The 26497-nt window shown below is 40.8% G+C and overlaps 1 protein-coding gene across 1 annotated transcript in view; it reads right to left on the reverse strand.

The window, feature by feature from the left end:
* The window catches only part of LOC126292137 (nuclear RNA export factor 1-like), a 147347-nt gene that overhangs the window by 90058 nt on the left and 30792 nt on the right, over positions 1 to 26497 (reverse strand). Inside the window, exon 6 of the mRNA XM_049985974.1 lies at positions 9523 to 9649. Within this exon, the coding sequence (XP_049841931.1) occupies positions 9523 to 9649 (127 nt within the window). The remainder of the gene's footprint in view (positions 1 to 9522; positions 9650 to 26497) is intronic.

Consider the following 26497-nt stretch of genomic DNA (forward strand, 5'->3'; position numbering starts at 1 on the left):
TGATAAGATTTCAAAGTGATCCAGAGATTGCCAACTTGCTTCAAATGTTCAGAAATGTAAAAATGCACAATTAATTAAAGAAAAAAACATAGTAAACTTTGAATATAATATTAATGAGTCATGCTGGACTTGGCCAGCTCATACAAATACGTGGGTGTAACACTTCGTAGGGATATGAAATGAAATCACCACATGGGCTCAGTCATTAGTAAAGCAGGCAATAGACTTCAGTTTATTGATAGAATACTGGGAAAACAAAGGAGAATGGTTACAAATCACTCATGTGACCCATTCTGGAATATTGCTCATGTGTGTGGAACCTGTACCAAATAGGTCTAACAGGAGATATCAAACGTATACAGAGAAGAGCAGCACAAATGGTCGAACGTATGTTTAACCTGTGGGAAAGTGTCAGAGAGGTGCTGAAGAAACTGAACTGGCAGATTCCTGAAGACAGATATAAACTAACCAGAGTAAATCTACTGAAAACTTTCAAGAACCGGTTTTAAATGATGGTTCTGTATATATACTACAATCCCCTACATATTGCTCACATAAGACTTGTGAGGACACGATTAGATTAATTACTGTACATACAGAGGTATTCAAACAATCATTCTTCCCATGCTCTACACATGTATGAAACAGAAAGAAATCCTAGTAACTTGTACAATGGCAGGTATCCTCTGGCCTGCACATCACAGTGGTTTGCAGGGTATAGATGTGTACGTAGATGATCACAACCTGTAGAGTTACCAAATTTTGCCTGCTGTTCCAAATAGTCTCAGATATTTTCTATTGAATTAAGAAAGGGTGATTTCTGTGGACCAGTTAAGGTGAGACGGGGTGCCCTAATGTGTGTCAGACTGTGATTGTACGAGGTGTGATCGAAAAGTAAGAGGAATTTTTGTTTTTCTTAAACAACATTTATTTATTCATCAACATCAACTATGTTCCCTTTAAAGTAATCTCCTTAGATATAAAACACTTGTGACAATGCTCTTTCCAGTCTTGGAAGTACTTTTGGAACTCACTCTTTGTTTTCATGTTCAGTTCATCATCAGCAATTCTGTTCTTATCTCATGGCAAAATAATGTCCATTGATGGTTCTCTCCAGTCTCAGGAATAGAAAGATGTTGCAAGAGGCCACATCTGATGGATCGGGTGGATGATGAAACATAACGTTTTTGTTTTTTTGCCAAAAAATCGCAAACTAGTATTGAGGTGTCAGCAGGAGCATTATCATGATGTAATTTTCACAAGCAGTTCTGCCACAATTCTGGCTGATTTATTTGCATTGCTTCACAAAAATGGCACATAACTTCCAGGTATTATTCCTTACTGGTGTACAACCATAAGGCAGTCTTCATGATGCACTCAAAGAAAACAGTAAGAAAACCTACACATGTGATAACATTTGTCAAATTTTTTATGGTCTTGGGTCTTCTGTGTCCACTTGACATTCAACGATTTGGGAACAAACTCTGCTGCTACATGTTTCACATCCAAAAAATTGCTTGGTATGAGCCGAAGGACATGCCGGCACTATCAGCAACCTCTCTGATGGGGAATTGGCAGTTTTCCAGAGCCATTTTCTTTACTTCTTCCACATCGTCACCAGTAACTGATCCACTAGGGTGTCCACAGCAGTTGTCATTTTCAATGTCTTCTCAACCCTCTTTGAATCATTTATACCACCTGTAAACTCTTGTCTTACTCATAGTAAATTCGGCAAAAGCCACAGTCAATGTTTCCAATGCGTTGCAGCACTTTATTACATTTTCAAGCAAAGTTTAATGCATATTCTTTGATCTATCTTTTTCGAAAGTAATAATCTGCTGTGCACTCACAAACATGTATTACCTCTACGAGTGTCAACAATAAACTAAATATTCAAAACTGTTGAAAATGCAAAGATACATTGGAAACATGTAAGCGAACAATGTAAGTAAACATTTAAAATCAGATGTATAAAGCCTGTGAAATTAAAATATGATTGTTTCTTTTTGATCACACATTTTATGCATGTACACCCGTGAATACAGTTCTTGAAATCTTGGAAAATGTGTCCACAACATACTCATCATGAAGTTGCTGTAGGAAGAACAACACTCCGTCACTGAGAATGTTGAAATAAACATTGTAATTCATGTTCACATGTTGTGACATGGAAAGCATCACCAGAAATGTCATAGAACTATCTCTGGCCAGAACTGCATGCTTCACACATCATGGGTTAAAGGCATCACTAGGCCATCAAGGTGTTTGATACTCTGCAACAGTTGAAAAGAGGCAGAACTGTGACTTGTCATACAACAGTGTACACCTCCTGTCAGGCACAATCCAGTTTGTGTATTGCTTGGATCACTGAAGACACGAAGCTTTGTGTATCACTGTGAGCAATGGTATTTTGCACGACACCCTACTCCAAATCTCCACTGTGTGCACTTACATAGGCATTTGGAAACTATGAGTCATGACACTTGTCTCCGATCCCTGTCGGTCAGGAGCTCATAATGAACAATGTGTTGACGTTGTTTTGCATTGCTTTGAGTGATATGCCATTCCTTTTAGACAAATTCAACAGTCTTTCTCGATACGACAAATTGGGCAGCTTCAGTCACGGTATGGTAACAGGTACATTTCCGCACGCTAATTACCTCCTGTCATTTTGTCACATGTCCACATCAACACACAGTAATGTGCCAATTCCAAGTGTAGTTCCATGACAGTCTTTGGCCAGAAAATCATTTGTTTTTAACAAAAGTAAGGAGAAGTAGCACTGTTGTGGCACAGAAGGTCAGGTCAGCAGTGGCAGGTCTAAAGCTGCCAGTGTGAGACATAATAACAAATACGCCAGTGGATCGCGCAGCAAAGGCAACCAAGCTCAGCAGTAATAGTGTCACACTGCGGAAGCCGCGTGACGAGGCAGGCAGTGTCACCACACCGGGGCGAGTCTCTGGTTATGGCAACGTGACTAGGCACCGGGTTTTAGTGAAACAGGTGAGCACTAGAGGCACACAAACGAGTCTGGATTTTCACGACACGGATCACCCGTCATCACCAGACGCCGACAGTACTGCCACACTGATGCCAGACGCTGAGACGACTGGACTCTGCCAGTTGTGCAGTTCGAGACCGGGCTGTGCCTGCAGTCTGCACTAAATCCTTCTTGGGACTCGGTGTCGCAGCCCAGCCGATCCGCCATCCACTCTTGCCAACTATGTTGCTGACTTACTTGTGTGATTTAGCACCACAAAGTCAGCTGCCGGCCGATGCCCGTCCGAGGGAAGCAGGTCACAGCCCACGCGCAGCAAGATCCTCACACTACCATCGCTTCCACGTGCATAGCCGATGGGCCGTCTCCCGACTGGGAAACCGTCACAGCATAACATGGCACAACACCGATGTCGACAGAGGGTGACAGCTCCAGCAGCACAAGGTGCTACGTGGAAGCTGCCACCTGTATGATAGCCCCAGCTAACGTAAATGAGGAGAAGTGTGTCAGCCTCATTACGCCCCATATCGAGATCACTGAAGCTCTTTGTAATTGTTAAGAGTGTTTGTGCTGGGCTCCATGGCCTGTCATCAACACTCACTCACCACCCCAAACAGCGTGCCCAGCGTGCTAAGGAGCAGTGTCTGGAGGAACGATGTTGCTGCAACCACAGCACATCGTTTGAGCTGCAGCCCACACTATCATGGTTAGAGTGAGTAAGATTATTTTTGCTCTTGCGTGGTGGCACTCATGGGGTCGAAGTTTATGAGTCGTAATTATGCGAGGGTTACCTTTTCGAGGGCACAGGAGCCGGCTGACTGATCACTTCAAGGAAAACTTTAGAGATGAATGTTTGGTGCCTGTGTGTTGTACTCAGTGTAATTTAGTTGGGCTCTCTGCCTGTTGTGCAGAATCAGTAGTAGTGAATTGCTTTCCGTTTTAATTGTTTTGGGCATACAGCTAGACAGTGTACAACATCCAGGTGGCTCACAATCAGGCAAAAGTAGTAGGTTCTGCAACTAGCTGTTCTACCTATATTAGTTTTGTGGTTTCCCATTGTTTGTTTGACAAGGAGAGGTCCCAAGGAGTGGGACTGACTTTGAAATCATCTATATGCTGATGTAGGTCAAGGCCTCAGATATATAATTCTGCAGCCATTCACCCTGGTGGGCTCTTGTTTGCAAATAATCAACAAAAAAACTGTAATTTTGTGTGACACTCTAGAACTTTAATATTGATAACACTAGATATGACAGTGTTGTAGAACAGTTAAACTGCATGACCTGCAGAAGGTTGTGGGTTTGAATCTGGAGCTTCAAAATGTTTTGTTTTTAAATAGTTATTGAAATAATTAATCACCATTTTTATTCAGTTAACTTGTTTAAATGTATTTTCTATAAATTTCTAATCCATTGTCACAACATTTTAATCAACAAGTAAACTTTTTCATTTGCTCTTCCTTTTTCTTTCTATCATTCTGGTTTCATTTGGAATCTTTGTGCAAAGGATTTTTTTTGTTTATCTAGTTATCTATTTTTTATCTACACTATGTGATCAAAAGTATCCTGACTCCTAGCTGAAAATTACTTACAAGTTCGTGGCACCCTCTATCGGTAATGCTAGAATCCAATATTGTGTTGGCCCACTCATAGCCTTGTACTTGCAGTGAATCCTGATTCAGTTTGTAATTCCTGTGTGATGGTCTGGAGAGATGTCTGCATATTACATATTATGACCCTCTTCAACTGCGGGCAGTCTATGTCAGTCAATAGATGACATCGGCCTGTACGCTTTTGTGCTGTACATGTCCTTTCATGCTGTGACTTCAGTATCACATGGGAAAAAGTGCACCTAGAGATGTTTGGGAGAGCGGAAATCTCACGTACAAGTGTATGACATAAGTGACACTCAATCACCTGACCACATTCTCTGTCTGCGAGTTCTGCAGAGTGCCCCATTCTGCTCTCTGATGATGTCTAATGACTACCGAGGTCACTGGTATGGAGTACCTGGCAGTAGGTGGCAGCAGAATGCACCTAATATGGAAAACGTGTGTTTTGGGGGTGTATTTATTTATTCACTTATGAATATAATAGAGGGAAACATTCCATGTGGGAAAAATATATCTAAAAACAAAGATGATGTGACTTACCAAACAAAAGCGCTGACAGGTCGATAGACACACAAGCAAACACAAACATACACACAAAATTCAAGCTTTCACAACCAGCAGTTGCTTCTTCAGGAAAGAGGGAAGGAGAGGGAAAGACGAAAGGATGTGGGTTTTAAGGGAGAGGGTAAGGAGTCATTCCAATCCCGGGAGCGGAAAGACTTACCTTGGGGGGGATAAAGGACAAGTATACACTCGCACACACACACATATCCATCCGCACATACACAGACTCAAGTAGACATTTGTGAACGCACAGAGTTTGGGCAGAGATGTCAGTCAAGGCGGAAGTACAGAGGCAAAGATGTTGTTGAAAGACAGGTGGGGTATGAGTGGCGGCAACTTGAAATTAGCGGAGGTTGAGGCCTGGCGGATAACGAGAAGAGAGGATATACTGAGGGGCAAGTTCCCATCTCCGGAGTTCTGACAGGTTGGCGTTAGTGGGAAGTATCCAGATAACCGGGACAGTGTAACAGTGTGCCAAGATGTGCTGGCCGTGCACCAAGGCATGTTTAGCCACAGGGTGATCCTCATTACCAACAAACACTGTCTGCCTGTGTCCATTCATGCAAATGGACAGTTTGTTGCTGGTCATTCCCACATAGAAAGCTTCACAGTGTAGGCAGGTCAGTAGGTAAATCACATGGGTGCTTTCACACGTCGCTCTGCCTTTGATCGTGTACACCTTGCGGGTTACAGGACTGGAGTAGGTGGTGGTGGGAGGGTGCATGGGACAGGTTTTACACCGGGAGTGGTTACAAGGGTAGGAGCCAGAGGGTAGGGAAGGTGGTTTGGGGATTTCATAGGGATGAACCAAGAGGTTATGAAGGTTAGGTGGACGGCGGAAAGACACTCTTGGTGGAGTGGGGAGGATTTCATGAAGGATGGATCTCATTTCAGAGTAGGATTTGAGGAAGTCGTATCCCTGCTGGAGAGCCACATTCAGAGTCTGATCCAGTCCCGGAAAGTATCCTGTCACAAGTGGGGCACTTTTGTGGTTCTTCTGTGGGAGGTTCTGGGTTTGCGGAGATGAGGAAGTGGCTCTGGTTATTTACTTCTGTACCAGGTCGGGAGGGTAGTTGTGGGGTACGAAAGCTGTTTTCAAGTTGGTGTAATGGTTCAGGGATTCCGGACTGGGGCAGATTCGTTTTCCACGAAGGCCTAGGCTGTAGGGAAGGGACTGTTTGATGTGGAATGGGTGGCAGCTGTCATAATGGAGGTACTGTTGCTTGTTGGTGGGTTTGATGTGGATGGATGTGAGGCAAGCCAAATAGTGTATATGTTCATTAGGACCACTGACGTTATTTTATTTCAATAAAACGAAACACATCTGGTGACAAAAATACACATTTCCTTGGAGTCGCAAGACAGATTTAAAATATCTTCACCGATTTCAGAAATAACCTCAGAAAAAAATAGGGCCCTTTGAAAAAAGTGTATAAGGAAGGGGAGAATTTGTAAACTAACACTGTAAGAGACCACCCATAAAATGTTGGTTCTCCTATGTTCGCTATTGTCGGTTATTACCCACTGTGTTATATCTATTATTTTACATGAATTGTGTGATTTTCTTTCAAGAAATATATCAGTACATAGTGTCCAAACTGCCATCAGCTGACACAATTTTCTTCTTCTTATCATCCATACTTTCTAACATATAAACTACTTTCGAAGTCCCAAAATGTACTAGAACAAATAAAATATCTATCAAACGCCACGCTGCACAACGTACTTGTGGTGAGACAGTTCCAATTCCTGAAATTGACCAAACATGGCCTCTGACTTGCTGAGGAGCACTGCGGTCCTGGGTCCATGGATGAACCACGAAAATCTGCTGCATTATGCAACACTTAAACAGACCCAAGCCTGTGGGCAGATCAATGAGACTAGATCGGGTAGGCAGGGCCTGCACATTAGTAGAAACCGAATGGCTTCAGATCGGCAGGCCCAATCCATTATAGACACCTGCAGAAACGGCCTGCAGTTTTGGCCCATCACAGAAATCCACTCTTGTGGCCAGCTGTTCATGAGCCACAGGCAGCATGTCAATGAAATGAGACGGAGGTGATCAATTCGTGCAACAGATAACTTGATCAAATACTCTGAGAAACAATAATGAGGATAGGTAGTAACTCATTGTAAAGATGATTGCTGAGCCACCAACAGGCACAGAAAAAGACCATCATCCAGTTGAACAGAATGGGCAGTGTCTTGAAAGGAGGATACAGGGTGAACATCAAAAAATGAGGCTAATGGAATGTAGTCGAATTAAATCTGTTGATGCTCAGGGACTCAGATTAGGAAATGAGACACTTAAATTAGTAGATGAGTTTTGCTATTTGGGGAGCAAAATAACTGATGATGGTTGAAGTGAAGAGGATAAAAAATGTAGACGGGCAATGGCAAGGGAAGCATTTCTGAAGAAGAGTTTTGTTAACATCGAGTATAGATTTAAGTGTCAGGAAGTTTTTTCTGAAACTATTTGTATGGAGTGCAGCCACCTACGGAAGTGAAACACCGATGATAAATAGTTTAGACAAGAAGAGAATAGAAGTTTCCAAACTGTGGTGCTACAGAAGAATGCTGAAGATTAGATGGGTAAATCACGTAATTAATGAGGAGGTATTGAATAGAATTGGGGAGAAGAGGAGTTTGTGGCACAACTTGAGTAGGAGAAGGGATCGGTTAGTAGGACATGTTCTGAGGCATCAAGTGATCACCGATTTAGTACTGGAGGGCAGTGTGGAGCGTAAATATCTTAGAGGGAGACCAAGAGATGAATATACTAAGCAGGTTCAGAAGGATGTAGGTTGCAGTAGGTACTTGGAGACGAAGAATCTTGCATAGGATAGAGTAGCATGGAGAGCAGCATCAAACCAGTCTACAGACTGAAAACCACAACCACAACAACAACAACAACAACAACTAGTTTTACAGGTTGAGGGTAGAAGTAATTATAACAGAAAACTGGGCTGGGGTAGGACCCAAGAAACTGGGTCTTCTCTATAGAGGAGGGCAGCGTAGTGCTGCAACCCAGTCTTTGATAAAAAAGTTATTTAGTCTTTACAATAAGGAGAAGTAGCACAGAAGCACCATATAGCATACGGCCGGCAGCGACATGTCGGTAGCTGCCAGAGCGGTGGCAGATGGGTCACAATAACGCACACACCAGCAGATTCTGCAGCGAGGATAGCCAAGCTCAGCAGTAAGAATAGCAGTGCTTGGCAATAATAGTACCATACAGTGGTAGCCAAATGGAAAGACAGGCACTGTCATGACACGGGGGCGAATCTATGGTTATGGCAACATGACTAGCTGCTGGGTTTTTGAGAAACAAATGAGCACCGGAGGCATATAAACAAATCTGGATTTTAAGGCAGGGATCACTCGTCATCACTGGAGGCTAGCTTTACCACCACACAGCCAGAATAACGCTGGACGGCAAGACAAACTGGACTCTGCCAGTTGCAGCCATAGGTCCACGACTGCCGCCTCTGGCACCGAGTTCCTACCGTGACTCGGCTCTGCGATGTGAGGTGGCAGCCGACACCTGTCCGAGGGCAGCGAGTAGTACTCCGTGCACAGAAACCTCCTCACACCACCCCTGTACCTTCGTGCATAGCCGAGGGCCGTCTCCCACGGAGGCTGCTGACCCAGCAGCAAGAGGCGCCTGCTCGGCAGCAGCGCCCGTACAACAGCCCCAGCCGAGGTCAACGACAAGAGGCGTGCCCCCACCTCACTATGCTATGTATCAAGATTAATAAAACTCTTTGCAATCGTTAAAAAGAGTTTTCACCGGGCCCCACGGACTGTCAGCACCTATCCCTGCCCTCCACCTCCTTCCATTCCCAGCACACTTCACAAACAGACTGGCACATAATGCTGCTTCACTACCCTGATTTACATCCAAAAGTGCATGGCCAAGGAACTACCTGTCTGCAGTGCTCAAATCAACCACAGTGATCTCTTAAGAAGGTGACTAATTTTGATGGTGTGGCTATATACAGTAATATTTCATTAATTTTCACCTCTCAAAATCTTATTTAATTGGGGAAATGACCAAAGAAAAAATTAGAACCTTCTTTTTTTTTCAAAAAAAAAAGGGGGGGGGGGGGTCTGGCAACAACCTACGCAAATACAAAATATAACAATGGAAAATCCAGGATGGAATGTAGCCTAAGCAATAAAGGGGACATGATGCATTCATCACTTATTACATAAGCCACTGTAAATACCTTACCATATAAATGTTTCCAGAAGCAATATAGACTTTGTTGAGAAGCACAGCCATAAAGTGCATAAAATTTACACACAGCTCTTAACACTAACATGTATGATGAAGTCATATGCTCACCAGGAATGCTAGTCAGGTGTGACAGGTCTAAGAAAGTCCCATCAGAGCTGAGCCTTTCACTGATAATTTTCCGCAGAATTGCAGAGAGGTTCACTTTCTTGGCACGAAGCTCGACTTTCAATTCAATCTGTTGTCATTAAAAATATGTATTAGACAGCATAGAAAACTACCAAAATTTCCTGAAAGAATAAAACACAACACCAAATGATCACTTCAAATGCCAAAGACAACACAAAAATCCTGTGCAAAAGGAGCTACTGTAAATGTTAAATACTAGACAAACTATGTAAATGGTTTCTCTACAGAATATATGACCACAACCAAAGTTGAAAGCAACAATTTTTAAACTCAAATTCCAAAGGTGTAACAAAAATTTACAAGTTTAGATGTCTACAATCTGCACAGACAATGAAAAGACTGAAAAAATATATGATGAGAAAAAGGATATTATTGGAATAGCGAAGTGAAGAATAGCTGAGAGCCCTGCAGACTCTGGAAGTGTTTGGTACAATATATAATGATAAAAGAGAGACTTCAAACCCAGATTTCAAATTGTAAAACTTTTCCCTAGGGTGCTGTGGATTCTGATAATAATCTAACGGTGTTAACTGCAGATTAAAACTGAAGAAATTAAGGGAAGATAGGAAATGAAGGAGATGGAGTCTGGATAAATTGAAAGAACCAGAGAGTATTTAGAGCTAAAACTTGGAAAGGAATACAATAAAAGAAGAATAGTATGTTAGTTCTGGTTTGGTCAATTTTGGAATGACCGCACTTGGAGGCAGCACAACAGCTAACACAAAGAGTATGAATCAGCATGAAATTTACGTAATGAGAGATAATTATCACGATAAAGAATGACAGCCAAAAACAGTTGCACGATAAAGATTTTATTAAAATTCTTGACCAAGGTTTCGGTTCATATAAATATACCTTCATCAGAAGTAAAAAATCCTGAACAGGAAGACACTTTCATTAGAAAAGCCTTAGCATCGGAAGTGAGAAACACAAAAGCTTAAATAACAGTAAAATTACCAGAGTAATACAGGCATAAAATCTTTAGTTACTTACTAAAATTACATCATGCAGTGGAGATTAATAAAAGAATTGTGCCAAAGGCGTCATCAATAATTGAGACATCATCTCCATCTGTACAACATGACTTTGGGCACAGGGTCAAAGCGAACAGTTTAGCACCATTACTTCGCCTATGAACTATCGAGACAAGAGTGTGAAAGCACTAGGGCAGATGGTTTTGCTGAGAGAGGGCACTTGTATGTGCCAGACAATCGCGCAAATTAAAATCCATGAATACATACAAAAGCGCATCAAAAATTATTAATACGCCACGTGAACTCGACGACGTAGAGTTGCTTCATGAAGTGAATAAAGGTTACAAACTGGACTTGCTCGAAGAATTAGAGATTTTCAAGCATCTGTCTCTAAAAGATGGTTTTGTTCTTAATGAACAGGTGCAGCTTAGAAACAATTTTTTTTTAGACTGTTTCAAACCCCTACTTGCCTTAATGTAATATAGTCTGGCTGACTAGAAGTTAGTTTTCTTGCTTGTTGATGCCGGTGAAATGCGCTTTTCCTGTCTTGTTGGGATTTTACGAATTTTTGATGTTTGTTGTTTGTGATTTTCGATGTGTATGTGTGGTTAATTGACTAGTATGTTTTTATTCACAACGATAGATGGTTTCGTTTTATTATAACATTTTAGTTGTTTTTGCTAGTATGTATTTCACAGCTCCGTTACGCGAGATTCTCGCGCAATACACTAGTGCCCTCTCACGTTATATGTTCCATAGCGCAAGCTTTATCTGTTTGACACTAGGACACATGTAAATTGGTTCAATACTTTCTAGTTTACATAAATGTTTTTAAATGGTCTGATATGTTTTATTTATTAAGACAGAAAGTTTGATTTAACACAACACTTAATAATTTTTGATGCGCTTTTGTATGTATTCATGGATTTTAATTTGCGCGATTGTCTGGCACATACAAGTGCCCTCTCTCAGCAAAACCATCTGCCCTAGTGCTTTCACACTCTTGTCTCGATAGTTCATAGGCGAAGTAATGGTGCTAAACTGTTCGCTTTGACCCTGTGCCCAAAGTCATGTTGTACAGATGGAGATGATGTCTCAATTATTGACGACACCTTTGGCACAATTGTTTTATTAATCTCCATTGCATGATGTAATTTTAGTAAGTAACTAAAGATTTTATGCCTGTATTACTCTGGTAATTTCACTGTTATTTAAGCTTTTGTGTTTCTCACTTCCGATGCTAAGGCTTTTCTAATGAAAGTGTCTTCCTGTTCAGGATTTTTTACTTCTGATGAAGGTATATTTATATGAACCGAAACCTTGGTCAAGAATTTTAATAAAATTTTTATCCTGCAACTGTTTTTGGCTGTCATCCTTTATCGTGAAGAATTTCAACAGTTGCTGTTGCAGCCATGTTTAAAATCTTGAGATAATTATCACTTGCAGTACTGGAATTAAAGCACGAATTCTTGTTGAAACTAAATTGGTGCCACAAACAATCTTCCTCGCAATGTAACAAAAATACAATGCAACATACCAACACTGTTGTCACGCTAACTGTAATTTGCAGCAAACTTGGTGCTTAACAAAAAGTCAATTGCTTGATTATATTACACTGACATTATTAAACTGCCTCTAATTTTCTGTGGTTGCCGATCATACAATTAATCCACTATATATTGTTTGTATTTTTATCACGCATAACAATTACTACACACATCATTGACGCATGAGTAAAAATTACATATCCTTTTTGTGTGAGATATAAAACAGAAGTACTCTCAAGCAAGATTGAAACAAAAGCTGTCAAAAAATGAATATTCTTTGGACATTGTTCTACTGTTACCAAGATAAATTTAAAAGCCTATCTTTGCCGTCTTCTGTGACAGTGTACCAATTTCTTCTTACTAACGAGGAAAAGAAAACATTCATATAAATTGATATTGCAAGAAAAATCAAAAACAGTATTACACGATGGTTCCACACTGTACACTGACATTGTATGGAGGTGTATAGTGTTAGGCAGTATCATATGATTAACTGGATGCTATATTACCAATGTGGGGCGGGGGGATCAAAGCCCTTTAATTCTCGATCTTTTAGATAGACTTACATCAGGTTAAGTGGAGATGTCAGCTTTACCTTATTATATCTACTTATACTAATACAAATAATTAAAAGGAAAACAAGTTATAAAAAAAGGGAGGGGTACAAATATCAAATACTGTGCATATTCAACAACACTTGGCCAAGTCTCTTTCATTACTTCACCCACGCGTGTACCAAGTAGTTGGCGGCCTGGCATTGGGACTTTAACAGTTGCGTTCTCGCTGAACACTTTTATAACTCGTGCGTGTCCATTTAACGTGCAGTGAGACAGCGAAGTTGTTGTGTATTGCACCATGGATTCTTCCACAAATATTTATTCATTTCTTGGAAACGGTTGGTGTCGATGTGGTAATTTTGATGCTGTGGCAGAATACCTCCAATTTTACGGCCCGGGACCCACTGTTTACCCGTCATAATGTGCTTATTCAGCAGAGAAGAAATCCGTTGATCAGCACCTGACAATAAGGTAAGTTCCTTATAAATACTTCTCCATTTATTCAGAGCTGAGTGTGGTTTAATAAAAAATTTTGTAGGTCTGGACATGCATACTAAGTGTCAACACACTCCACTTTTGGAGAAAAAAAATCACTATTACACAGGTTCTTTACTGAATTGCCATCAAACTCTATTAATCACTTATTTTGCATAGCATGTCTGCTTTCGTATGCTCTTACTCTTTAAACAAACTTATTTACATAGTTACAATTTTACTACATTCATATTTTACATATTATTGCTGACATTCCACTCGCTCTTACTTCATAAACAGTATATAAGTAAAGTTTGTAAATAATAGATTCATTTACATTCATATTATAGAATAAACATGCATAACCTCAGTTACATTGATCATCCTTATATAACGGGTGATAAAAAAGTCAGTGTACATTTGAAAACGTAATAAACCACGGAATAATGTAGATAGAGAGGTAAAAATTGACACACATGCTTGGAATGACATGGGGTTTTATTAGAACCAAAAAAAAAAGAAACACCCCATTTTGCTAGACGCGTGAAAGAACTCTTGCGCGCGTCGTTTGGTGATGATCGTGTGCTCAGCCGCCAGTTTCGTCATGCTTGGCCTCCCAGGTCCCCAGACCTCAGTCTGTGTGACTATTGGCTCTGGGGTTACCTGACGTAGCAAGTCTATCGTGATCGACCGACATCTCTAGGGATGCTGAAAGACATCATCCGACGCCAATGCCTCACCATAACTCCGGACATGCTTTACAGTGCTGTTCACAACATTATTCCTCGACCACAGCTATTGATGAGGAATGATGGTGGACATATTGAGCATTTCCTGTAAAGAACATCATCTTTGCTTTGTTATGCTAATTATTGCTGTTCTGACCAGATGAAGCACAATCTGTCGGATATTTTTTGACTATTTGTATTTTTTTGGTTCTAATAAAACCCCATGTCATTCCAAGTGATGTGTGTCAATTTATACCTCTCTATCTACATTGTTCCGTGATTTATTCAGTTTTCAAATTTATACTGACTTTTTAATCACCCGGTACATATATACATCCGTATGTTTGGCTATCACAAATTTTTGCATGAGAAATGTTATACATAATTCCTTGCACATTATTCATAGGAACTGCTTGTTTATCTATGGAGCAGGTGGGAAAGCATCGGCATCTACTTCAAATGCACTGTGCGCTGCTTGTCTAACCACACTCAGTATCGCCTTTAGGAATTAAGGAAGGAATCGATTTGACTACAGGTCCAGCGGATTACCAAGGAAAGAACACAAGACTCCTATGTTGTGCAACAAGAAGACTCTCAGCCAGCATTATTCATGGTAGACCCTCGTTATGTTGCGACTGCACGAAATAGACATAGTTTACTACAAATGACATGTGACTTAAGTATTCATGACGTGTTTAACTGTCATAAATGTTGTTGTTTATAATCATCACTTACATATACATATAAACATACTGTAAAGAGAAAAATGGGTGTTGGGGGTTTCTGAAGCAGTGACTGTACCCTGTGTGCAGGTCAGCCCCTTACTTGTTTGGTAGCATCAAACCTACACAATGTGATCAAAAGTATCTGGACACCCCTAAAAACATACATTTTTTTACTATTAAGCACATTGTGTTGCCACCTTTTGACAATGTTGACTGGAATACTCTCTTTCAAATTCTAAAGGTGGCAGGGGTAAAATACAGGGAGCGAAAGCCTATTTACAATTTGTACAGAAACCAGATGGCAGTTATTAGAGTCGAGGGGCATGAAAGGAAAGCAGTGGTTGGGAAGGGAGTGAGACAGGGTTGTAGCCTCTCCCCGATGTTACTCAATCTGTATATTGAGCAAGCAGTAAAGGAAGCAAAGGAAAAATTCGGAGTAGGTATTAAAATCCATGGAGAAGAAATAAAAACTTTGAGGTTCGCCGATGACATTGTAATTCTGTCAGAGACACCAAAGGACCTGGAAGAGCAGTTGAATGGCATGGACAGTGTCTTGAACGGAGGATAGAAGATGAACATCAACAAAAACAAAACGAGGGTAATGGAATGTAGTCGAATTAAGTCGGGTGATGCTGAGGGAATTAGATTAGGAAATGAGACACTTAAAGTAGTAAAGGAGTTTTGCTATTTGGGGAGCAAAATAACTGATGATGGTCAAAGTAGAGAGGATATAAAATGTAGACTGGCAATGGCAAGGAAAGCGTTTCTGAAGAAGAGAAATTTGTTAACATCGAGTATGGATGTAAGTGTCAGGAAGTCGTTTCTGAAAGCATTTGTATGGAGTGTAACCATGTATGGAAGTGAAACATGGACTATCAATAGTTTAGACAAGAAGAGAATAGAAGCTTTCGAAATGTTGTGCTACAGAAGAATGCTGAAGATTAGATGGGTAGATCACATAACTAATGAAGAAGTATTGAATAGTATTGGGGAGAAGGGAAGTTTGTGCCACAACTTGATGAGAAGAAAGGACCAGTTGGTAGGACATGTCCTGAAGCATCAAGGGATCACAAATTTAGCACTGGAGGACAGCGTGGAGGGTAAAAATCGTAGAGGGGGACCAAGAGATGAATACGCTAAGCAGATTCAGAAGGATGTAAGTTCCAGTAGATACTGGGAGATGAAGAAGCTTGCACAGGATAGAGTAGCATGGAGAGCTGCATCAAATCAGTCTCAGGACTGAAGACCACAACAACAACTACTATTGCCAGGTATTTCATACCAGCAACCTCAGTAGCCATTAGACATCATTAGAGAGCAGCATGGGGCATTCTGCGAAACTCACGACTTCGAACATGGTCAGCTGATTGGGTGTCACTTGTGTCATACGTCTGTATGCGAGTTTTCCACACACCTAAACATCCCTAGGTCCACTGTTTCCAATGTGATAGTGAAGTGGAAACATGAAGGGACACGTACAGCACAAAAGCATGCAGACCGACCTCGTCTGTTGACAGAGAGACCACCGACAGTTGAAGAGGATCGTAATGTGGAAACACCTAGAACCAGAAATTTCCTGTAAATCACTTTTCGATAAATTCGTGTCAATTTGTCAAAAAGTATTACGACACAAATGATTGAAATTTTCATAATAATTTACACTATACTGATGAATCAACATTTGGTATGATTTTTGAGTCCTTTCGATTAATTAATTTTCTACTGTGGAAACGGTGAGGAAAAAGGAAAGAAAGCTAAATATGACTAGACAGGTGCTACTAAACGTAATCATGCAAGCTATTGTGCAAATTTCCTAGCCCCTCTGCAAACTCAGACAGCTGACTTACATCTCCCGTTGGTTGCTAAATTGTCTTTTTAATTCTCTACTCCTCAATTTCATATAATATGGATTTTGTTGCAAATGTATTCATGCAATAAGAAAGTAGACAAAATTTATTTTTTTCTTTTACAAAATAATGACAAAATTTTTGGGTATGAGTCATTTAACATTTGCTAGAAAAAGTCTGTTCATTTTTAGCTATGACTCTGAACTGGAAAATCAGTTGCCAATTGTGTCAGTTCTGTTTTGTGTGATTTGGAATAACCATGCTGGGACGTGGCCCAACAGCTAACACAAAGAGTATGAATCGGCATGAAATTTATGTAATGAGAGATAATTACTACTTGCAGTACTGAATTAAAGCATGAATTCTTGTTGAAACTAAATTGTTGCCATGAAGAGCCTTCCTTGCAGCGCAAGAAAAATACAATACAATGTACCAATATTGAAGTCACACAAATCATAATGTGCAGCAAACTTGGTGCTTAACAAAAAGTCAATTGTTCGATTATTACAGATATATATATTTAATAGAAGTCACTATTAAGTTACGCTGACACTATAAAGTTACCTCTAGTTTTCTGTGGGTGCTGATCATACAGTCCATCCACTAAATCTTGATGATTAACACATATATATTTTAAAATGTGTTGCAGGATGGAAGAAATTACTGTCTCTTCTTATGGTTGCACATAACGAGTCATGTTTGTAAATAAAAATATTCTTGCATCTATAATAACTCTTAGTGTATATATATTTTTTTGTTTGCATTTTTATCACACATATCATTTACTACACATATTGTTGACACACGAGTAAAAATTACATGTCCTTTTTGTGTGAGATCTAAAACATAAGTACTCTCAAGTAAGACTGAAACAAAAGTTGTTAAAAAAAAAAACTGAATATTCTCCAAACATTGTTCTTTTGTTGCAAAGATAATTTTAAAAGCCTATCTTTGCCATCTTCTGCAGCAATGTACCAATTTCTTCTTACTAATGAGGAAAAGAAAACATTCATATAAATTGATATTGCGAGAAAAAATAAAAATAAAGATATTACACAATGGGTAGTTTTGTGAGATGAAATAATGAAAGCAGCAAATTACTTATAAACCTGAATATGTGACCCTGAATATAAGACGATCCCCTCTTCTTAAGTGGCTCCCCGAGAAAAATTTATTTTTTAAAATGTCCTCCTTAATCAAAATTACAATTTTTTGTGATGTAAGGTCTCTGCCTAAAAGGTTAATAATTAATCCATTCCAAACTTAAGCACTGCCTACATTTTGATAATACTAGCAGAAATAGAACAAGCAAAAAGAAATAGTTTACATTATCTTCACTGACTTCTTTGTTTATTGTCATCTGTGGTATCTTTTTTTTTAATTATCATAATAATAGGACAGCTGTGAAACTTTTCTCTTCGTTGTCACAAATATTTGGCTATTTCTTCCGAATATGTTGCAATTTGTAAGATTATGATTACAGTGGGACCCGAGAACGCAGCTGTTTTTTTCTGAACACATAGTGGATTTCACTTCTACACTGATGTGAGAATATTACAATGTCCCTTGCTTCTGATCATATTGTCTGCCAACCGCTATCTCACTGGCCCCCTGCTGTTTCCATCGTACCTCACAGTGAGTGTCGACAACACCGCTGCATGAAATATGTAAGTATGCCACTCAATCTAGACTTTTAGCATCTCTTACAGAAATGTATGCTATTGATGACTATTTGTCAAATTTTAAACTCAGTTTGGTTCCAAGTACAAACAGATTCACTTAAACTGAATTTTAAACATGGTAGATGTTCATAAAAAGCCAAAGTACACAGTATATAAAGTACACAGCATAGGTTCCTGTGGTTGGCACCATGACAAAATTTGCTGCCTGCTCAACAGTCCCCTTCCCGTGCTCATCATATTTCTCAGCCAAGTTGGTTTCACTGTTCCTCCTCCAACCCTTCTGTAGTGCTGTGCTTGTGCAATAGTGAAACACAGATGGCAATGCCTTCTTGGGTGCAGGTCATATGCAACAATAGCAACTATACAGAAATAAAAGATCACAATCATTATACAGTCCAATTTTTATAACTTCTCTTGTCCTGCGAGCCAGGATGTCTGTTGCTACTACCTTCACAATGTGTCTTTCCGCTGTAATATATTCTTGCAGTAACAATTGCAGTCTGTTTGATGTGACTTATTCCATTTGTCAGACATTCAATACTGGATTAATTTTCTTTCTTCTTCCATCTAAATGTCTACATCTTGTTCTAAAGCTGATTAAAAGCTGGGTGAAGTTTTCCCATGGTATTCTAATACGTGAACAGCAAAGGAATTTCTAATTTGCAACCCTCTCAGTAAATCATTACATTTTCTCATAACCAAATAAAATACTGACTTGCATTTAGAATCAAGTAATGATTTATAAGGAACAAGATTTTCACCTTTGAATGTTATCTTTATTTAAAAACCAGCATAACTGTATGTGTATGGTATCCATATGTGTATGAGGACTTTTATTGCAAACATGTTCAAATGCAACAAAGGTTTGTAAGTCAGTAGAATTTAATGCTATTTCCTCCAATGTATCACATAATTGTCAATTTTTTATGCAGAGCATTAGGTTGTTGTAGTGGCTAGTTCACAGTTTCTCACTGATCCCTTGCACTAGTTCTGCGAGCCAAATATCATGTGACTGTTCGAGCGAGGTCTATACTGTATAGAGTTCTTTGGCATATCGGAAACACTCGAGCCTCTTCAAATGTAAGCATTGTTTGATAAACGCTACCCTTGAGAATTCTTCAAAATAAATTTGTATGAAACCTCAGTAACCACAGCTTCGTTTGTAAATATAATATGAGCCCTAGATTAATCTATTAAATACTATAAAAATGTTAACCTCAGCAGCAATAATTTAATCTGCAAATATATAACAACCCTGTACTTTTTGAATGATGAATTTGGAAAAAACCCTTGTTTTGTAATCGGGTAAATATATTAAGTAGGTAGAAACATGAGACTTATTTGAAATCCTTGGATATCAAACAAGATGTTGAATTTAACTGATGAAATAAAAATAAAAATGCAGCAGATGGAAATAGGCAAAAGAGGGCACAGGATGTAAAAAATGAGACTGACAGAAAGTGCAAAAGAGCTATGCATGCTCAGCTTGAGGAAAAATGCAAGGCTGCACAAGCAGGCATATGTAGGGGGGAAAGGGGGAGTGGTGGCAGAGGGGGGAGGTGGGGGAAAGGGAGAGTGGTGGCAGAGGGGGGAGGTGGGGGAAAGGGAGAGTGGTGGCAGAGGGGGGAGGTGGGGGAAAGGGAGAGTGGGGGAAAGGGAGAGGGGGCAGACGGGGGGCAGACGGGGGGCAGACGGGGGGCAGACGGGGGGCAGACGGGGGGCAGACGGGGGGCAGACGGGGGGCAGACGGGGGGCAGACGGGGGGCAGACGGGGGGCAGACGGGGGGCAGACGGGGGGCAGACGGGGGGCAGACGGGGGGCAGACGGGGGGCAGACGGGGGGCAGACGGGGGGCAGACGGGGGGCAGACGGGGGGCAGACGGGGGGCAGACGGGGGGCAGACGGGGGGCAGACGGGGGGCAGACGGGGGGCAGACGGGGGGCAGACGGGGGGCAGACGGGGGGCAGACGGGGGGCAGACGGGGGGCAGACGGGGGGCAGACGGGGGGCAGACGGGGGGCAGACGGGGGGCAGACGGGGGGCAGACGGGGGGCAGACGGGGGGCAGACGGGGGGCAGACGGGGGGCAGACGGGGGGCAGACGGGGGGCAGACGGGGGGCAGACGGGGGGCAGACGGGGGGGAGACGGGGGGGAGACGGGGGGGAGACACAGTAACTTGAAATGCATCGTCTTGCCGCCAAGTTTGTCCTAAGGCTCACGAATCAATACCAGAAAGACCTTTGCCTCACAAGCTGTGAAGAGCTTTTAGGTAACGAGATGTTCCTTATGAGAATCATAACTGGTGATGAGATGTTGGTCTACAGTTATGATGTTGAGACCAAGGTTCAATCATCACAATGGATTGGGAAAGGTTCCCAAAGACCAAAAAAAGCTCGTAGGTCAGGTAAAATGTCAAATCCACTCTGATAGATTTCTGTGACTTTGAAGAATTAGTTCATGAATTCGTGCCAGAGGGACAAACTGTTAATCAGTGGTACTATGGAAATGTGCAGTGATGTCTGTGAGAAAATTTGAGAAGGCAACATCCTGAAATGTAATGACATCATTCATGGCTCTTGCATCATGACAATGCACTTGCACACTATTTGCTGTTGGTGCATGACTATTGCACAAAAAACAAAATTACTCTGCTGCCTCATCCTCCACACTCTCCAAACCTGGTCCCTGCAAACTTTTTTTTTTTATTTCCAAAGTTGAAAATCACATTGACAGGACGAAGATTTGCAATAACATACGGCACAAAAGAAAATTCACAGTCAGCGTTTAGCACAATCCGGCAAGAGGTATATTGTGACTGCTTCTCGAAGTGGAAATGGTGTGAGGAGCAATGTATCGACTGTGTGAGAGAGTATTTTGAAGGAGACCACGCACAATAATTAAAAGGTAAGCAGAGAAAAATTTTGTGGACAAAGTTCCGGAATTTTGAACAGACTTCATATATAAGGCTGAGAAATGAATTTCAAAAGACTAGGTTTAAGTAATAACAGATTTAGGTAAAAGGAAATTAGGTTATGTTTGGATTGGTGTGGTAATTTATATTGGAGATATTCTGGAGGTGCCAGATGGCTGCTCATGGAATCAGAGCAGGTACGGCTCAAGGTACTATTTCGCTGCGACTGTCCGCCGTAGCGGCGGGCAGTAACTGCCAGCCGTAACTGCTGACCGTCACTGCCTGTGTATTTCGTTGAGACTGCTGACCGCAGCGGCCACGCCACTCAGTGAGTTACCTCTGTGAAAGGAACACGCACGTTAAGTAATAACAGATTTAGGTAAAAGGAAATTAGGTTATGTTTGGATTGGTGTGGTAATTTATATTGGAGATATTCTGGAGGTGCCAGATGGCTGCTCATGGAATCAGAGCAGGTACGGCTCAAGGTACTATTTCGCTGCGACTGTCCGCCGTAGCGGCGGGCAGTAACTGCCAGCCGTAACTGCTGACCGTCACTGCCTGTGTATTTCGTTGAGACTGCTGACCGCAGCGGCCACGCCACTCAGTGAGTTACCTCTGTGAAAGGAACACGCACGTTAAGTAATAACAGATTTAGGTAAAAGGAAATTAGGTTATGTTTGGATTGGTGTGGTAATTTATATTGGAGATATTCTGGAGGTGCCAGATGGCTGCTCATGGAATCAGAGCAGGTACGGCTCAAGGTACTATTTCGCTGCGACTGTCCGCCGTAGCGGCGGGCAGTAACTGCCAGCCGTAACTGCTGACCGTCACTGCCTGTGTATTTCGTTGAGACTGCTGACCGCAGCGGCCACGCCACTCAGTGAGTTACCTCTGTGAAAGGAACACGCACGTGAGTTCGCAACGTGGATGCTAACACCATTTAGGTTTTTGGTGGACGAGGAAGAAGAAGAGGCAATTATTGCAATTCTTACAAGATCTTCTCCCCACAACATTTTCCAAACAGGGAAAAGTGAAAGAATTTATGCTAACTTAGTAACCGGTCACTTGTGAAACGATGAAGAGAGGTTCAGAAATTTCTTTAGACTCAGTTCGATTTTGATTTAAGTCTGGTAAAAGAAGATAATAGCAGGAACAGCTACCAGTGCAGTGCAAACTCCAGTAGAAGCCGACGAAAAAATGGCAGTGACTTTACAGTAAATAGCTATATACAAACATACATCAACAATGGTTTAAAATGGATAATTTTTTATCTCTATGAAATAACGTAAATTTCTATTAAAATAATAGGTTTATTTGGAAATGACTCAGGGCCTGTACAGTTTGTTGTCTATTTTCACATTATCTTTACACTGTGTTTACATTATGATTAGTAATTAATTTCAAAAGTAGTATCACCTGCTCGTGGTTCGATGTTTATTAATGGGGTGAAAGTGTACGTATCGTCTCCAACCGATGAAGTTCGTTCGAAAGGGGATGAAAGGGAAGACGAGCCGGAAGAGACTGACGCTGACAGGTAGTGGCACAAGAGATGATTCTGAAGAACTGTCAAGTCCCGTAACATAACTTAAAATGTCAATTTTCGCTTTATTAATGAGATGACGTGGTAGTTTCCTAATGGACGCTGCTATGCTTCTCGTGAACAGGCCCACATCATCTTCCGGCTCCCGATTATTAGCCAAGCGCTGCAGCAATTCCAGTCGTTGTTGGCCCCTTTGGTTGACTGAATCCCAGTGTGTTTTCCTCGATCTGCGAGCTGAGATGGAAGAGTTGGCAGCAGCTGCGTCACTAGAGGACAAGGAAGCGATGGCTTGTGGAGTGTGAGGTCCTGTTTCATTGGCATTTTGTCCGTCTTCATCACGTAGCAGTCCTTCAACAAGTGTCGGCTCCTTTAGCGGGACACTACAGAAAGACGACCGCTCCCTTTCTACATCTCTCAAAAAGTCTCGTCTGTTGAACAACGCCCATTTTGTTGTTGAACTTGGTGCTGCAGAACCTGTTTGCAGTTGTTCTTTTCGAACAGTTTTCCAGTAGTTATCTCTGATGTCTTTCCATCTCTTCTTACACTGGTTACCTAAAACGGAACGATATTTGTTTAGCTGTGTAATTAGGACAAGACATATTATTTATGTTTCATGTATTAATAATAATTAAGGTGCGAAAGAATTCTACACTCTTTGGGGTTTCCCTAACTGCTGTGCTGCGATTGATGGGAAACATATAAGGATGCGGTGTCCTGTAAAAAGTGGTTCCCTTTTCTGGAATTACAAAGGGTACTTCTCCATAGTACTTTTGGCATTGGTTGGTGTGAACCATAAATACATTGCGATAGACGTAGGTTCATATGGAAAGGAAGGAGACAGTGGCACATTAAATAAATCAGCAATGGGGAAAATGATCATGAAAGGAGATGTGTTTCCAGCAGATGAAAAGCTTCCATTAACTGACATCAAGATGTCATTTGTTATAGTAGGCGACAAGGCATTCTGCTTGCAAAAGCATATTCTCAAGACTTACACTCGCTCATCTGCCCAGCAAGATAAATCAAAAGTGACCTTCCACTATAAACTGTCACGAGCGCATCAAGTTTCTGAAAACGCTTTAGGACTTTTGTGTCAGGTATTTCGAGTTTTCTACACAAATCTGAAACTTCAACCTAACACATGTGATAAACTCGTTACAGCTTGTTGCTGTCTGCACAATCTCCTAAGGGACGCCTATTTTTTTAAAAAAAAAAAAAAAAAAAGAGGACGAGATTTTTATGAACTTGACCATGACGTGAGTTTACCACTGAACATTATTCCCCTGTCCTGAACAGGGAAATTCTGCTTCTGTGAACCTACAAATCAATGATTACAACCCGGAAAAGAACTAAGGCTCAAATAAAGGAAATAAATTATTGTTATTACTTGTAATGACTATTGTTGTAATAGTTTGGTGACAGGAAGAAGGGAAGTATTGTCATAGCCTCCATATTGTACAATTTGTCACAGTAGGGAAAAACATAAATAAATGAATGAATGTCTACATGCAAAACACTTACCATCTTTTTTCATTGCTTCTCCTATCTTCTTCCACACCTTTTCCTTTGCCAACACATTTCTGAAATCTGTATGCTTATGATCATACAGTGTAGAGTATCTGCTCACATACTCCACTAACTGTTCGTCATCGTCATCGTGAAAACCTTTCTTCGACATACCGCGTCGTCGATTTCTGCAGTCGTCTCACACCTGGCAGTCGCGACCCAACTGCTTGACTTCTTCTGCAGCGGCCAAGACGTGGCAGTTGCAATGACGTCACGACCGCTGACTGCCGAGCAGTTACAACGACATATGTTCCATTGCTTTGTCTAAGATCAGTAGTCAACTGCCCGCAGTCACTGCCGGCCGCTACGGCCGGCAGTTGCAGCGAAATAGTACCGTCAGAGTCTGCCGAGCAGCTGGCACGCCATGGAGCTCCATCTGTGGAAAAGTCCTGTGATTGTGGACTTGGTGACCAGGGAAACATATGGGTAACAAAGAACTGAATTTGACTCAGAAACTTCACGAGAGTCTGCTCTTGTTATTGAGTGTAAGAAGTTGTTGTCAGTCAGAAGTGAAACCAATTTGTAATTGGAATAATAAACCCTTGTTTGTGAACCCACCAGTGACTTTTACTACATAATAGTAGTCATTCCACAGGAGGAGTCTGGTGAAAGGCAAGGTCCCTCCAAACAAGTAAGAAGATCATATTAAGGAGGAGAGAATTCTCACACTTTTTCCCCACATTGACATGCCTTACAGAAAAAATAAATTCCTGCAAGAATAATGTCCACCTACTATGTAGCAACTTACTTTTTGAGAGTAGCGTTAAAGATGTGTGAGCACTACGGACGATGTTACTGTGTCCTGCTAATAGGTATTTAAACCTTTTCAAAAGCCTGTATTACTGGTAATGTCTCTTTTTTCATTATGCCATAATTTCTTTCAGTATACGTAAGCATGTGCCTGACAGATGCTGTAAGTGTGTTTACAACTATAACATCCAATCATGTTTCTCAGTACAACTGGGCCCCAAAGCCATCGTTTGAGGCATCTGTTGCGAGATGAAACGGTTAGTTGTAATTGGGATGTACCAGTAATGGTGTTGATACTAAAGTTTCCCTAATAGCTAAGAGCTCTGCTGTGCATTCTTGTGGCCATTGCCACAATGAATATTATTTCAATAATTTGTTCAAAAACTTTCTGTAAAATTGTGCCAGCTCTAAATATGCTCACAGTTGGTTTTTGTTGAACAGTTGTGAACATTTAGTAATCTTGTCTAATTTATATGGTCTGGTCTTACTTCCCTATTTATCACATATCCTACAAATTTAACTTCAATCCTACCAAACTTAGGCTAACAAAGTTTCAGGGCAATTCCCTGTGAATTTAATTGAGGTATTAGTTTATCCAATGTGCATATGTGATTCTCCTAGGTTTTCGATACAATTACAATGTCATCTATGTATACCAAGACTTTGTGTTTCAGATCACCTCCAATTGCGTTATCAATAACTCTTTATGAAGGCAAGCACTGAGAAGTTCAAGCCAAGTAGTAAAACCTTGAATTGATGTGCTCTACTCTCAAACAGAAATGCTGTATATTCAAGTGGCATCTATGTCATTTAATTTGCCCATATCCATATGTTAAATCCATAATACTAATGTACTTCACACTGCAAATCTTGTCAACAGCCCATCTATTATGGGTGGTCCTATTTAGAGTCCTTGCACCGAGCACTAGCCTGACTGTTCCATCTTGTTTCTTAACAACAGCCAGTGGGTTGTTATAACAACTATTAGATACTTCTATTACATCCCAATCTACCATCCTATTAATTTCATGCCTTGCCATATCCTTTAATGCTACTGGTACCTTGTAAGGTCACACATAGAACAGATCATGAGGTTTTATCTTTAGTGTGCATGTGAAATCTTTAAATGGTTTCAGTGAAAATATCTCTTTAAGACTGGTAAGTAACTGAATAATCTCTACTTTCTCATTTGCATTAAGTCCTCATGATTTATCAATATTAGCAACTATATCCTTTAGTGCTATTGTTTCCATATATGTAGGGACCATATGTATCTCTGTTTCATGTATCATAGTTTCTATTGTGAGTATTACATTCATTTGACTAGCTGCCATGGACATTAAATGAAACAACAATTTTACTGTTACCAGTCACAGTTTATTTATCTCCATGATACATTTCAAAGGTTTAAACCTTCATCATCAGATGGATTTACATTTGTTAGTGTGACATTTGTGTGTGTGTTGTATTATGATTTTTTGGAGGAGCTTGTGGCACAAGTGGAGGTTTGAACCTTTAAAATGCATCATTGAGATAAATAAACAGTGCCTGGTAACATAAACCTATTGTTTCATTTAATGTCAATAACAGTCCGAGTA

The sequence above is a fragment of the Schistocerca gregaria genome, chromosome 9 (assembly GCF_023897955.1).
Source record: "Schistocerca gregaria isolate iqSchGreg1 chromosome 9, iqSchGreg1.2, whole genome shotgun sequence".
Classification (NCBI taxonomy): Eukaryota; Metazoa; Arthropoda; class Insecta; order Orthoptera; family Acrididae; genus Schistocerca; species Schistocerca gregaria.